The sequence below is a fragment of the Apostichopus japonicus genome, chromosome 9 (genome assembly GCF_037975245.1).
Source record: "Apostichopus japonicus isolate 1M-3 chromosome 9, ASM3797524v1, whole genome shotgun sequence".
Lineage (NCBI taxonomy): Eukaryota > Metazoa > Echinodermata > Holothuroidea > Aspidochirotida > Stichopodidae > Apostichopus > Apostichopus japonicus.
The window spans coordinates 35,371,235-35,385,203 of record NC_092569.1 but is presented as its reverse complement, the minus strand read 5'-3'; the positions used below and the strand labels follow the sequence as shown (position 1 = coordinate 35,385,203).

Here is a 13,969-nt window from a genome sequence, read left to right as displayed (position 1 = left end):
AGAAAAGCTCATTCATACATCTCAAACGTGTTTTCGTTACCCACCAATTTTTCAAAGTCAATCAAGTTTCGTGATAAGGCCAGGAAAAAGTAATCCTTTTTTCAAACTTTATGAGTATATCGTTCCCAACATATCCTTTACAGCACATCTGTTCACAAGGTTTCCCTTCAATGGCCAACCCTACCTTTCACAGATCCATACCATCACGTTACAACACTCAATTCATATTACAAATTAGTGAGCTTAAATTCAAATGTAAATCATTCTAGCTCATAAATGTATACTCCATAATATTGGCTACGAGTTCGATAACTAAAAACAAGAAATTCATTTATTTCAGCGATAACTAAAACACTATACAATAACTTTTAAAAAAAAAGTTCTTCTTGTTAAAAATCCAATCATGAGATTCCCTTTTGAAACAGAGCGTTATTCGGTAAGCTTTGTATAGTTAAATGTTTTCAATGTTTTTTTTTTATTTATTATAACGCCTTGCTTTTGTTTTTCGATATAAACTACATACGAATAATTTGGTTTTCTTCTGCGTAAAGGCAACTTCCTTTGTCAGCTCTGTTATTTTGATATGATTTCCGAACAGACATTTTATTGCTCGTCTTTGTCCAAGTTATCCTGATGAATACATTAAAGCAACATGTGCGTTAACTAATCTAAAACAAAACAATTTCTATGTGATAATCCAATCACAAAGATGCTTAATTGGGTAACTACAGTGGACAAAACTATAATGACAAGGTACATCCTTTAAATTAGAAATCTATAACTTTAAACTGTTGTTCAGGTTTAATCAAATTAGAAGAAATGCTCAGTTGTACGTTTGATTATATTGTTTGAACTATCATCCAAACACGAAAGTTTCAGATATAAATTTCTGAAGAGCACCTAAATATTTACTTCCTTTACATGCTCATAGAGATCTCTTTAATAGATAGCGTTATATGTGTGTCAAAGTTTGAAAAAACAATCTTCAACAAAAATAAAGGTACTTTGAAATGTATTTTGAAAATATCATATTATTCAAGGAAACAAAGTTGAATAACAATAAATCCAACTGGTGTACACGTCAATCTAATTTAAAACTAATTTATGGAAACTTAAATTAATACTAAAAATAGAAAACTTAGGTTACACGGATTTATCGCAGAACGAATTATCAAAGATAAAATACTTCCACAAAGCCAGAAAAATACCAAATGTTATTTTTCGGGCAGTACGTTCTGGTTTCAAATTGCTTACATTAAAGCATGGTGTATACGCGATCATGAAAATGTCTCCGGCGGTTTAAGTGGCTAGCTTCTAATTTTTCTCTCTTTTTGTGTTTCTCATTTCCCTCAGTAACTCTATATATTGTAAGAGATTCCAAAGAAATATAATCCCAATATTCCGTTATTCTAAATATGACGGATATTAGAGCAGAACAAATGTAAGACATGTTCCTTTATTTTATTTGAACTGATAAAGTTTGTAAAGAAAAACTCTGTCGATTTTTTTTTTAAAGTGACAGTTAAATGAGGCTGATTTCGTTAATGATTATGTCGAGAAGTAATATAACTTGACCAAAGGTAACTCCTTGATACCGACTCATACCTAATGTCGTATCACATTGCCAAGATAAGAGGGAAATTAAAAGGAAAAAAGAAGATTATGATTCCGAATGGGAAACTTAATTGAGATATATTTAGATATCGTTAGCTAACTAAAACAGTAACAGAAAATGTGCACATCCTTGATATGCTCATATGGCATTCAATACATACATTTAAGAAACGATAAAATAGCTTTTCGTTTAACGTACTTCTTTGTGTAGTCTTTGTGTAATCAATCCAGACTAAAAAAAATAAAAATCAAAAGCTGCATAAATGCCTTATTAAATAAAGACAAATGCACGAAGGAATTGTATTTTTTTCTTCCATTTATTCAGTTTTTTTGACATTATAGCTCCAAATTTAGGCTGCATTCTGGACAAAGTGCGACAGGCAAATCTAAAATTTTACCCGATCATACGAATAACATGCACTAAAGGCCGATATTACTTGCAGAATAACATAATACAGACGCAGAGAAATCTTCTATAACTTTTAATAATAAACTGATTCTTATTCTTGTTGATTGTCCTTTAAATATTTATACTTTTCAATTTATAGCTTTGTTGTTTGTATTTACTTAGACATAATCTATAACAGTAAAAAAAAACAGAAAACAAGTAATACAACATAATTGGAGTGAGAAAATTATCACCAAATTTATATTACATTTCATTTTTATTAAAAAAAAGCCTTTTGACACAATCCATTTCACCAACATTCTAATGACAATCCAAAGTGATGTTTTCTGTCAAATATTGGAATATTTAAGGCTAGTTCACCATGCAAAGAACTAAATATCTAATGCATATATTAACTAAAAATATGCGAAATAGTGTATTAGGTGTTAGCGTATTACATGGAAATAGACTACTACAAGAAAGACAGATATTCATGATCCTTTAAGTTATCTTTTAATTCTTTAACCACAAATACCGTAGTTTATTTTGATTTCCACACAAGGTGTTCCATAAAGTTGTGGCGATCATATAAACGTTCTTGTAACGTTTATTAGTCTCAATTTGAATACAGTAATTAAATGTAAAACCAACGCGAATATATTCTCATGTATGTTGTCTTTCAAACTTGATAACAAGGCTACTTAACCTAGGACCATTGAAAATGTACTCCATCTACAACATGTATGCGATGGGAGTAGTCACCGATCCCCACCCATATACTCTCCCTCTTCGCTGCCATCAATCACTCCCTCCTACCCGACTCACACCCTCCCTTCGTGATAGGGCTGTTTGGTGTAGTATAAAACTTAACATTTCTTATATCGTTTACAGTAACATGTACTATAATTCAGTATACAAAGGAAACTCTCCCTGTACTTAACAAACATCGATGATAGACTTTTACAAATTAAACAACATAAAATACATGACGCTGTATTTAAAGGTCTCTTTTCTAATACGTTGCAAAAACTAGAAAGTATTATCATAACATCTATCACTGCTCAATGTATGGTAATAATTCGCTTTATATGTTGAAGGATATCGAGTTAAATTCCTCCATTATATTCAAGGGAACAAACGGCATGTGATACTCAGCATACGGTGACAATAAACACAATGTTTTATACAGATACAACAATAACGTCGCACACCGTCTGTGCTTCCTGAATAACATTCTCGACGACAACAAAAACGTTGGCTATATCCCAAATAAATCGCCTTGACGGCTTTAATCTGTTGACAACGGCAAAGTATAAAATGTAGATTATAATTTTTTTCATAACTTTAGGTAAGTGTGATACCATTTTCTGTACCCAAGGAAAATATTCTTCTAGAAGGATACTAAATCGCGCCAAAAAGTCATTCCTAACATTTTCGACATGTAAAAACTATCACCCATGTGCATTCACAGTTTGAAGCATTTTCACAAATTTGATGGAGAGAAAAAACATCAGAGAACTGCTAAAATTGCAGGAATGATCTAAACCTTGTTTTCTGGTTATTCAGAGAATTGTCTATTTCACTACTAGAATTGCTATACAATATGTGTTTGTCTTGAAAGACAACATTGTCATTAAATAAACTTTGAACTGTCATATGCTCGGCTGTTCTAACATGTTTATATCATAATTATTCGGCATTAACAAACAAGAAAAAAAATGTGTTTAAGCTGCTTCCGATCCTTGATAATTTTACAAATTTAAAGCCGAGTATTGGTTCAATTCTTTCCCCCTATGGTAGAACAATATCACACTATGGAATTTTGGTCATGAATGACTTGGTCTGAGAGAAAAGAGATTAAATTCCTTCATTCTTCCTTAACTTCTTCTTTTTATATTGTCCTTTCTGTTGACATTCTTTATCTCTTGCAATGTGTATCATCATCATGATCATCATGTTATAACAGATACAATTAAATTGCTAAAAGTCTATTCTTCTTACTGCACCACGTAGATTTGTTGAGGTAGCGTTACTAAGGTTGTCTTACATTTGCTATGCCATAACGTACTTCTACCATTTTGCTTTGAAGATATAATTTTGAATGGCGGTGAACCAAAATTGTACACGAAAAATATTTTTTGTCGTCATGTGAGGACTCAAATCACGGGCTTCTGTAAAGATTTAAGTTATAATGAAATGTGGGCCACAATCATATGCCATGATCATGTTATTTGTTTTTCAACCTTTTAGTATTCATGAACAGCATGCGTTTTGATGTGAGTAGCAAATTGTCTTCCATTTTAATTTCCCGTCATTGTTGGACAAAATTCCACCCGTGGGAGACTCGATCAAATCCAATCTAGTTCGATGTTATTCTCTGTAAAAGGCCTACATATTTCCAATTTGACCCTTTTCACAGTTTGTGTGTGTAATACGTGTGAGAATGACCTATATTGTTGGAGCCAATTCCAATTTCTGCTCTGTTTTCCCACAACAAAGCCACTTCTTGTTTCTTGCGATGATTTATTAATTTGTTCTAGCAAGTCAAACATACATGACGAAATGTTCTAAAAAAAATATTTACCGATCTAATGATATAACAATCTGTAAGAAGACCAGTCAAGCCACTTAACGTTACGTACATACCAGTCTTTGTAGCGCTTTAAAGTAAATTTCACAAGTCTATGTGACTATATGTTTATAACTACAGTAGTAGCTTATCACACTAACTTTCACAGTGCTTCTAGTCCTCAGCTGAGAATACATTCCATAACACGTGGACACCCCCTACTGAATCATTCCAAAAAGTCTGTATCTCTTAAAAAGCTGCAATGAGTATCATGGATGCATTTTGTTAAAACATAAATGACTGTTGAAAAGATTGTATTTTGAGAATTTTGTTTGAAACAATTTGTCGAATAATTCAAGGACGAGGCACTTGCTAATTTTGGCTAGGCTTAGTTGTCAGTATAACCGGCAAATGGTAGGATATTTTTTTTTACGGAAGTTAAAAAAAAATAAAGAAAATATCGTGGTTTTGGTTCTGTTAATCACTAAGAGTAGTAAAAGTTCTTAGCCAGGACACGCTAATGTCTTTTCTATATGAAGTCAGTTTTATTCATAACTTGTCGTCATCTTTTAACATTCTTTGCTAAGAATGTCGTGGCTCTTTGTGACAACAATTTGTATAAGACTTGCAGCTTAAGTTTTGAACGTAGTGGGGCAAACAGAGTAACGAACCGTTCAACAGAAGTAATAGGAAGAATGGACTTGTGTTGTTCCAAGAACAAAATGCTAGCACATAGTTTCTTGCATATCATCTTGTTGGGGACTATGATCATTCAGTTAAAAAGAGGTTAGGGCTAATGTTATAGAATAGGCACAAAGGAATTATCAAGTGGTTACTGTTTGTGTGCTGTGCAATATAATATTTTACGGTAGCCGATGATAATTCTGATTCTTTATGTATTAAAATATGACTTAAAGTGCGATTTGACATTCATACTGGCTGTTGAAAAATATCGGTAACGGTATGGGGCCGATTTTGAGATTGAAAAAATCGGATATCGGCCAGGTCCAATATTGGCGATATCAGCACAACACTAGACATAATGATTTCAAATAGAAGCTTAGCTGAGCTTCTGTAGCGCTGCTACAATTGTTTAGTTAGCAAGATATACAAATCTATGGCTATGAACTTACCTTACAAGTAAAATGACACCATTAAAAACTCAGAGTTTCATTGTGCACGGTAAGTATCAAGACACGGTAATCTTCGTCCAACAAGAATAGCTGGGGCGATGTCAATGATCCCTACGTGTTATTAAGGACTGTTAAACACAAATGTGTTACAACCCATGTTTGAAATGTTCTAATGTCAAAATATGACTTGAACAAAGAACATCTGTCTGCATTAAGCAACAAAGCTGTTTCAGGAAGAAGCCGGCTATTGCCTTTGTCCTTCACGTACGTATCATGTGCCAGAGTAGCTGTAAAACCGGAAAATGCCAGTAACCTAATGTTTCCTGGAAGAAAGTTTTACCCTGTAAGTGATCATTGACCTGTAAATCAGATATGGAATATAGACAAAAGAAAAACATCATTGTAAGTGGTTATCCGGAAACTTTATCAAAGTATAAATCGACTTTACTCTTAAACTAACATATTTTAGACCAGTTTGCGAAAGGTTCTTTCTTTCCCTCAAACTGGTTTTATTAACATTAGATTTAATCTGATCCTGCTTTATGTTGACTGCAATACTCTGTATGTCTTGTAATGTATTCAGTAAATCTTTTATTACACAGATAATCGTCAGTGCCGAGGGAAGATCTTCAGGTAGGTGTATTATTTATATCACATGATTTTTCTTATTATAAGAAGTAACCTCTGTAAGGTATATAACTTATGTAATGTAAACGTTAACACCTCAGTTGGACAACTTGAATGGCTGGAAATGTTAGCTTTTTAATGGTCGCTCTTGACGTTTTGTTTTTCAGTCGTGTTACTTTTTCCGAATATCTATTTTGTGGTTGATTTCCTCTGAGTAGTATACTTTCGATCTTTTTATATCCTACGATATTTTCTCAGGTACTTTAAACAAAAGGGATTTTCCTGTTTTCGTGAGTCTTTTGATGTCACTTGGATATGATTGATAACTACGGAAGCTTGGTTAAAAAGAAATCAAGTTACTTGGTCTTTGAATTTCCATTGCAGGCTGAAAACTAATCACAAATAATGCTTCAAATCATTTACATCTGAGAATTCAATAACGATTACTTCATTTAACTTTAGTCGTGACTATATGGTAGTTGAGTAATAGCTGATATTTAAACTGATGCATTGCCTTAACTCGCTAAGTAACGAAACCAGTTCTCTTACAATTAGCTAAAAAGTCTTATAGTAAAAATATTAATCATAATATTTGATTCATGTAACGCTTTTAAACAGCGATAGGTTTCAAAGAGCTTTACAGACGTTATATTACCCCTGTTCAATAATAACCTGTCCCAGAGACAATCCCTCCAGACGGCTGCAGTTATATACTGCGCCCAATGACAAGTTAACTGGCATGTACCCATTAACCCCTGTGTGGAGAGAGGCAATTGAGATAAAGCATCTTAGGCGATATTTTCGTTAGCTGAAATTATTTTTCAGTCACAATAAAATGTTAACCTTGTTTACTTTCCATCCAGGTTCTTCATACTTTGTTTTGCAACAACCTGCGTATCCGAGAGATTGCAAAGAAGTATCGATTGCATGTTCCTCTACCCACAATACATCTGGAGTGTACCTTATTAAACCAGATGGCTATCCGGAACCGTTTGAGGCTTACTGTAACAATGATCTTGATACTGGTGGATGGACGGTATGGCTGATTACTTGATGTTTTCTTTTCAAGTTTAAATAGTTTTGTAAAAATTTACTTCAGATTTTGATTGCAGCAATATATAGCGATGTAATACAACGTCGTTATTTCAAATAGAATCTCGCTTTTTTATCGAAACGAAAGTTTGAATCAATTATTTTTAGTATTGTGGAATTTAAGTACAGATTGTACTTAGGTACAGTGCAGTTCTTCTTCCAAGGAAACTGTAAACATCTAGCCCAAACTACAAACTGAAGTTAGAAATATAAGTATAAGTATTTCTGTGCAATAGTTGTTAGCAACAAATCGCATTGCAGTAGGGAACAAATAATAATAATTCAATCACGTCCTAATTAACTTCTTTGATATTCTTTGAAGGTATTACAGCGACGAAGATCGGATTCTGTAAAATTTAGTAGAAGTTGGAAAGACTTCAGAAACGGCTTTGGCTTTCTAGGGAGTGAGTTTTGGATCGGAAATGAGAAAATTGCCGTCTTAACAAATCAAAAGCGATACCAACTGCGAATGGACTTTGAGAACGTTGCTGGAGAAACTTACTATGTAACATACGACGAGTTTCGTATCTCAGATGAATGGGGGGATTATTATATATCTAGTTTAGGAACATTCGAAATATCAGATGGTAAGTGTCTTTTACAGTATTATTAAATGTAAAGCCAAAAAGAAATCATGATCATTTATTAAATGTCAAACGTAAACGCGCAGAAAATGAAAGGTTTATTCTGAAAACGAAGGATCTTTTGGAAGTAAATTTGGCATGTCAAATATGTTTTGAAGAAACTGCTACAATATATATAGTACGAGTATACATATAGTATATCAGCGAGTACAACGGCACTACAATACATATCGTAGCAAATAGAATATGATATGATATGAGTGCAAGTACAAGCTTCTAGTGCGAGTTCAAACAATTAATCTGGCATTAGTATCCATACTAGAATTCCAAAATACCTCCATTAGCTAAAGTGTGATTACGCACTCACTACAAGACTGCTTCGTACTCAACAACGACCATGGCTCTGAACAAGGAACCGTTCCTAACGTTAGTACAACATAACGTTTACAATTAAACCAGGTTCGTCTCCCAGTTTGATCAGAACAACCAACGAAAGAATTTTGATGTTGTTATTAATTACCATTGTTGTCAGAAAGCAGTATGCTTACACCTAGAGAACTCTGAAACAGGAACAAGCCATGACTACCTGGTTTCAGACTAATTGCACAACAAATGATGGTGTTTTATCTCGTTATCAGAATAAATATTAACATTAATGTGACTAAGGAACGGCCACTACCTATTTAAAATGTTCTACATTTATTCGAGCAGCTTCTGAGTGTATGTTCCTTTCCTTTAACCTTCCGACAACCACGTATTTAAGTAATGACGACAAACTATTCTATGCCACATGTCATATTTGTCGTGACTGTATCAGGTTACTATTATTTTCATATTTTCTTTTCTGTTCTCTAGAAACAATCCCTGAATGGTGTCCAGCTAATGAGATATTTAGCAATGAGACCTGTGAGAGGACTTGTGACGACCCTGATACTTGCATCTCGGCTACCTCTCGCACAAAATCAGAGCAATGTGTTTGTGTCGGTGATTATCTGAGACAGCAAGAACAATGCATCCCTCTCAATCAATGCAACTGCTTCGTTGCTGACAAAGGAGGTGTATTAATGGTCAGTATGGTTCTTTCATTTTAAGTGCTTTGCTCTTAATGACTTTTTCCATATAATAAGAAGCAAATATTCTACTTACATTTAGTCAGGAAGCACAAGACTACTCCTTCAGATGTCATTCCCTTTTAAACCCTTTTAAAATGCACGGATACTACAAACGATAGTTTTGCGGTGAGAACCAATTGTAGGCCTAATGTTTAGTCGCAGTAGGCCGTTTTAATGCAACATTTGACGGCTACCTTTTCATAGCGAACCCCGTGGACTCCTACATCGGAGTTGGCTTCAAAGACCACATTTCATAAAAATCCATACCCTCACCTAGATCATTCAGGGGAAGTTTGCAATGGCCACCCACCGTTGAAATCCTGTACATTTTACTGTGACAACCGCAAATTCATAATAAATTTATTTATTTTTTCGTGGAATTAGGAAGACGATTTTTACGTCAATTCCAGATGTACACGAAAATCAACTTGCCGAAACAACCAGATTATACAAGCGAGTTACCAGTGTAGTGATCACGCAACCTGTGCTGAGAGGAACGGTGTCCGTAAATGTTACTGCAATCCAAACTACCAAGGGGACGGAGAGACGTGCATCCACAACTGCTTCGTTGCTAACATAGGAAGTGTGTTAGGGGTCAGTACGGTTCATTCAGGAAATGTTATAATGCTTTTTTTCTTAATCATTGTCCATGTAATTAGAAGGAAACCTTTAGTATTTATACTTGTCGATAAAATCATTACATTTACAGATAATCCAGTGGCGTGCGCATCGAGGTTGGGGAGGGGCCAGTGACCCATTTTTTTGTCTCCAGTCCAGTCAAAACTGTCAGTCGAGGGAAGCATTACGTTTAGTCGGGAATCACGAGACCACTCCCTTCGAGTGTGCATCCACTTATAAGCCTGACACAAAATTTCATAGATACTTTTTTTTTCAGTCTTACGGTTAGAACTATTTGTAGGCCTAATGTATAGTCGCGGTAAGCCGTTGAATTCACTATTTGCAGCTACTTTTTTTTATGGCGGATCCTTTCGCCTCCTACTTCGGAGTTGGCTTCAAATACTTCATAAAACTTTCATAAAGGTTCATACTCATACCTATATCATTCGAGGGGATTTATCAATCGCCACTTACCGTTGAAATTCTGTACATTTAACTGTGACAACCGCAAATTCATAATTTATTTATTAGTCGTTTTTATTTTCGCTGAATATCTTAAATTAGGAGGGCCACTTTTACATCAATTCACGATGTACACGGAAATCGACTTGTAGGAACAACCGGCTTGTAGATGAGAGTTACCGGTGTAGTAGTCACGCAACCTGTGATACGAGGAGCGGTGTCCGTAAATGTTACTGTAATGATGGCTACGAAGGGGACGGAGTGACGTGCACAAGCCTCCCAAAAGATTGCTACGAGCTTTATTATTCCGGTACACGCAGAGATGGTGTTTACACCATTTACCCTGATGGTTGGTCAAGCGGCATTCAGGTTTACTGTGAGATGGAAAGAAACGGAGGAGGATGGACGGTGAGTAATGCAAACAATGAAGGACTTAAATTCTTAACTTCCTCACTTTACTCAAAATGATGCACTGCAGATCCCGTTGAGATGAACTTGACCATTTTAGGAAAGCAAATCAAGTAACAAAGTACTCTTGCGAATTATCTCACTTTCACAATATTTATATCTTTATTAACTATTTTTCGGCTTTGAATGTCATGCTCTTAAGGATTTGTAGATTCTATAGTTGTATTAACCTTTTTTTCTTCATTTCATAGGTTTTCCAGCGACGATCGAGTTCCTCTGCTGACTTTTATCGTGGTTGGTCGGACTACAAGAACGGTTTTGGTAATAAAAATCACGACCACTGGCTAGGTAACAAATTTATTCACTCTCTGACCAACCAGAAAAGGTACCAGCTACGTATTGATCTACGGGACTCTGGCTCATCATCGTTTTACGCCGTCTATTCGACTTTTCGCATTAATAACGAGGCAGACAAGTATCGACTATCAGTTGGATCACACAGTGGAAATACAGGTGAGTAGTCACATGCCTCTTCTCGTTACTGTATAGTGAGACTTCAAGTGGTATGTATGTTCGATGATTCTCATATGTGCAAACGTTGAGGCGCTATGTTAATATAATCATGTTATATATAAAATAATCTAGGGTTTATCATTCATAGAACATTGAAACAGAGGAATCAGAAATGTTTTATTTTTAAATATTCGTCTATATAGTTTCGAGAAATTTGAATCAATCAATCATTCAGTCTGTTCGAAGAAGATATACGTACGAGACTAGATTGTACATGTCGATAAGAACTAAATAATAAAATGCCGATAATTAATATCATTCAAGATTTTCATAAATGTAATACATCGAATTTGGTTACCTTGTGGAAACCTAAAATATTAGCTACTAAATCAATAGTAAATTCTCTTTATACAATGTCGATTCTATTGTTCATTTAAACGTATTTATTTCATGATTTGTGTATAGTGTAAATTTCAATCTACGTTCATAGTCCAACGTATCAGCTCAAGTTAAAAGATACAAATATTACAAAGTGCTATAGATATAGGGTAAGGAATTGAACAATCGATGGCAATACAAGAGACGAAATAGTTTTAGAGAATTGATTAGCAATAATTGCTCGACAATTCTTGGAAATAGCAATTAGCATTAGCAGGTACTGCATCTTTTGCTAATCAAAAGTAATATTGATTAGCAACTGGCAATTCTTGGGTAGCAAATTGCTATGCGAACCCAGTTATTTCGTCCTTTGCAATAACACCCTGTGTACCCTGTTTACAGTAGAACAGGGAACTTGGAGCCGGCCAGATATTATATCACAACCATAATATTGACAGACAGATGATGCCGTCTATTTGATTTTTGTTTTATGGGGAGATGGCTTTTCTGCAAAATGCAAGTATTACTTTGTATGTAATAATAACATGTTAGATTACTCAGGACTAGATCTTACAATGATACCCTTGTTTTCCTAACTTGAATGATATATGAAGCTACATCACACAGCCCCTCCCCCCCCCCTCCCACCCTCCTTGTCCAGGTTCGAAGAGAGCCTAAGTTAGCCTATGTGTGGTACAAGAAAACAAATAAGCAATGGGTTGAATAAGGAGAGTTTGGTTATGCAAATTAAATTAAACGTAATATTATTCAACACATAAAATTTAACACCGACACACACAAGGAATTTATAACTAGAGTTTTGACAGAGTGGGATCCAACTCATTTGTGAACTTAGAAATAACAATCAAATAAATAAATTACGATAAATAAATATAAAATAATGAGCGATATTAGCGACACTAGTAGCCCAAATCTATTATTTGGTTAGAGTAGTTCCCCATCTGTATGTGAATCCTGTTGTGGCACTGTATTTTAAACTGAAATATAAAAATATATCAAAACGTCCTTGCAAAGACAAAATACCACCTTATATATCGTAAATATATAAAGCATATAAAATGACCGATTTATTTACTCTTTCTTGTTTGTTGCAGGTTATGATAGTTTGTCTGATAGCAACAATAAACAATTCAGTACAAAAGACCGGGACAACGATGGATCGAGCAGCCTCGACTGTGCTGAGAAACACAGAGGAGCCTGGTGGTTCCACCATCGTTGGGACTGTAGATGGTATTCTTCTGCTTTTTATTGTCGGTCTGACTGTCCCGGTTATAGTTACTATTGTTATTATTTTCCCGTTGGCAGCGACAACTGCGCTAATTGCACAGATTCAAATCTCAACGGAGATTACGACGGCTCTACTCGAGGAACGAACATGCTCTGGTTTAGTTATAGTTTGAACAGTTATGGATGTAGCCTCCAATACACAGATATGAAAATACGACCGGTGTAGACAAAACACTGTATAAATAACACACTGTCCAAAAAGCAGTTTTTACTTAGAAATAAGAAAATATCCATACAGATCTTCGAGCATCGGACAGTTGGACGTGCCATAGACAAGAAAGTAGAAGAAGAAAAGCAACAAAAATTACAAACGGGACGATTCGACTAAATAATTAATTTTCTAAGGAAATGAGGAGATATTAATTGAAATTGATGTCAAATTATTAATAATAACCAGCGTACTGTTGTTTGATAGTTTGAACATTGATTATTGTATGAGTCTCACAAAAGAATAAAACAAGGTAAACTTGTGCATTTTCCTTAATTTGTTGCATCCCTCGTAGATCAACCCCCACCCTCCCACCCCCCCCCCCAAGTATTATTAGTTGGTTGGAAATGGACAATTGCAAGTGGATTCTTAACGATTCTTAGTTTCTAGGACATATACACACATATTTCAAATACTTACATATATGAAGTCATTATCAGGCTTGCCGTCGAACTACTCACAAAACATAGGGTAACATTTATATATATATATATATATATATATATATATATATATATATATATATATATATATATATATATATATATATATATATAAATATATATATATTACAGCATCCGTAAATAAATCATCTAATACCGGCCATGTCAAGTGATGACAAAGTATTCTGTGATTGCACATGGTGATGTTAATCTCATGTACATAGACAACTTAAAATAACGCAATAATAAATAAAAAAATTAAAATAACGCAATGTTGAAAACAGAGGTACTATCGCTAAATTTGGGAGATGTTTAATTTTTTTGTGGAAAATTAATAATTAGGAATCACAAATGATTTCGAGTTAGATAGTCATAGTTAAATGGGTGTAGTATGAAGCTTCGGCGGGCGCGAAGGGGGGGGGGGGGGGTGGCACTCACATCTATATATCTTCAAGCTGCTTCTGTTTGGTCCCTGGATTGATATGTCAGTCATAGCTAAATTTTAACAAAAG

General features: G+C 34.6%; 3 protein-coding genes across 3 annotated transcripts in view; 2 read left to right on the top strand and 1 right to left on the bottom strand.

The window, feature by feature from the left end:
- The window catches only part of LOC139973677 (uncharacterized), a 489,233-nt gene that overhangs the window by 184,956 nt on the left and 290,308 nt on the right, over positions 1–13,969 (bottom strand). The window lies entirely within an intron of this gene.
- Positions 1–13,969, top strand: part of LOC139973686 (fibrinogen C domain-containing protein 1-A-like) — a 175,435-nt gene that overhangs the window by 115,596 nt on the left and 45,870 nt on the right. The window lies entirely within an intron of this gene.
- LOC139974192 (uncharacterized) lies at positions 7,769–13,266 on the top strand. Its single transcript, XM_071981157.1, has 6 exons — positions 7,769–8,010; positions 8,863–9,074; positions 9,504–9,713; positions 10,302–10,607; positions 10,859–11,120; positions 12,614–13,266. The coding sequence occupies exons 1-6, from the start codon at positions 7,893–7,895 to the stop codon at positions 12,970–12,972; spliced, it is 1,467 nt and encodes a 488-aa protein (XP_071837258.1). The 5' UTR covers positions 7,769–7,892; the 3' UTR covers positions 12,973–13,266.

Bases quoted from the DNA above. Each gene is read 5' to 3' on its own strand.
- LOC139974192 (XM_071981157.1), top strand. From the start codon at position 7,893: ATGGACTTTGAGAACGTTGCTGGAGAAACTTACTATGTAACATACGAC. The intron at 8,011-8,862 runs GTAAGTGTCTTT...TCTGTTCTCTAG, and splicing joins AACATTCGAAATATCAGATG to AAACAATCCCTGAATGGTGT. The intron at 11,121-12,613 runs GTGAGTAGTCAC...TGTTTGTTGCAG, and splicing joins ATCACACAGTGGAAATACAG to GTTATGATAGTTTGTCTGAT.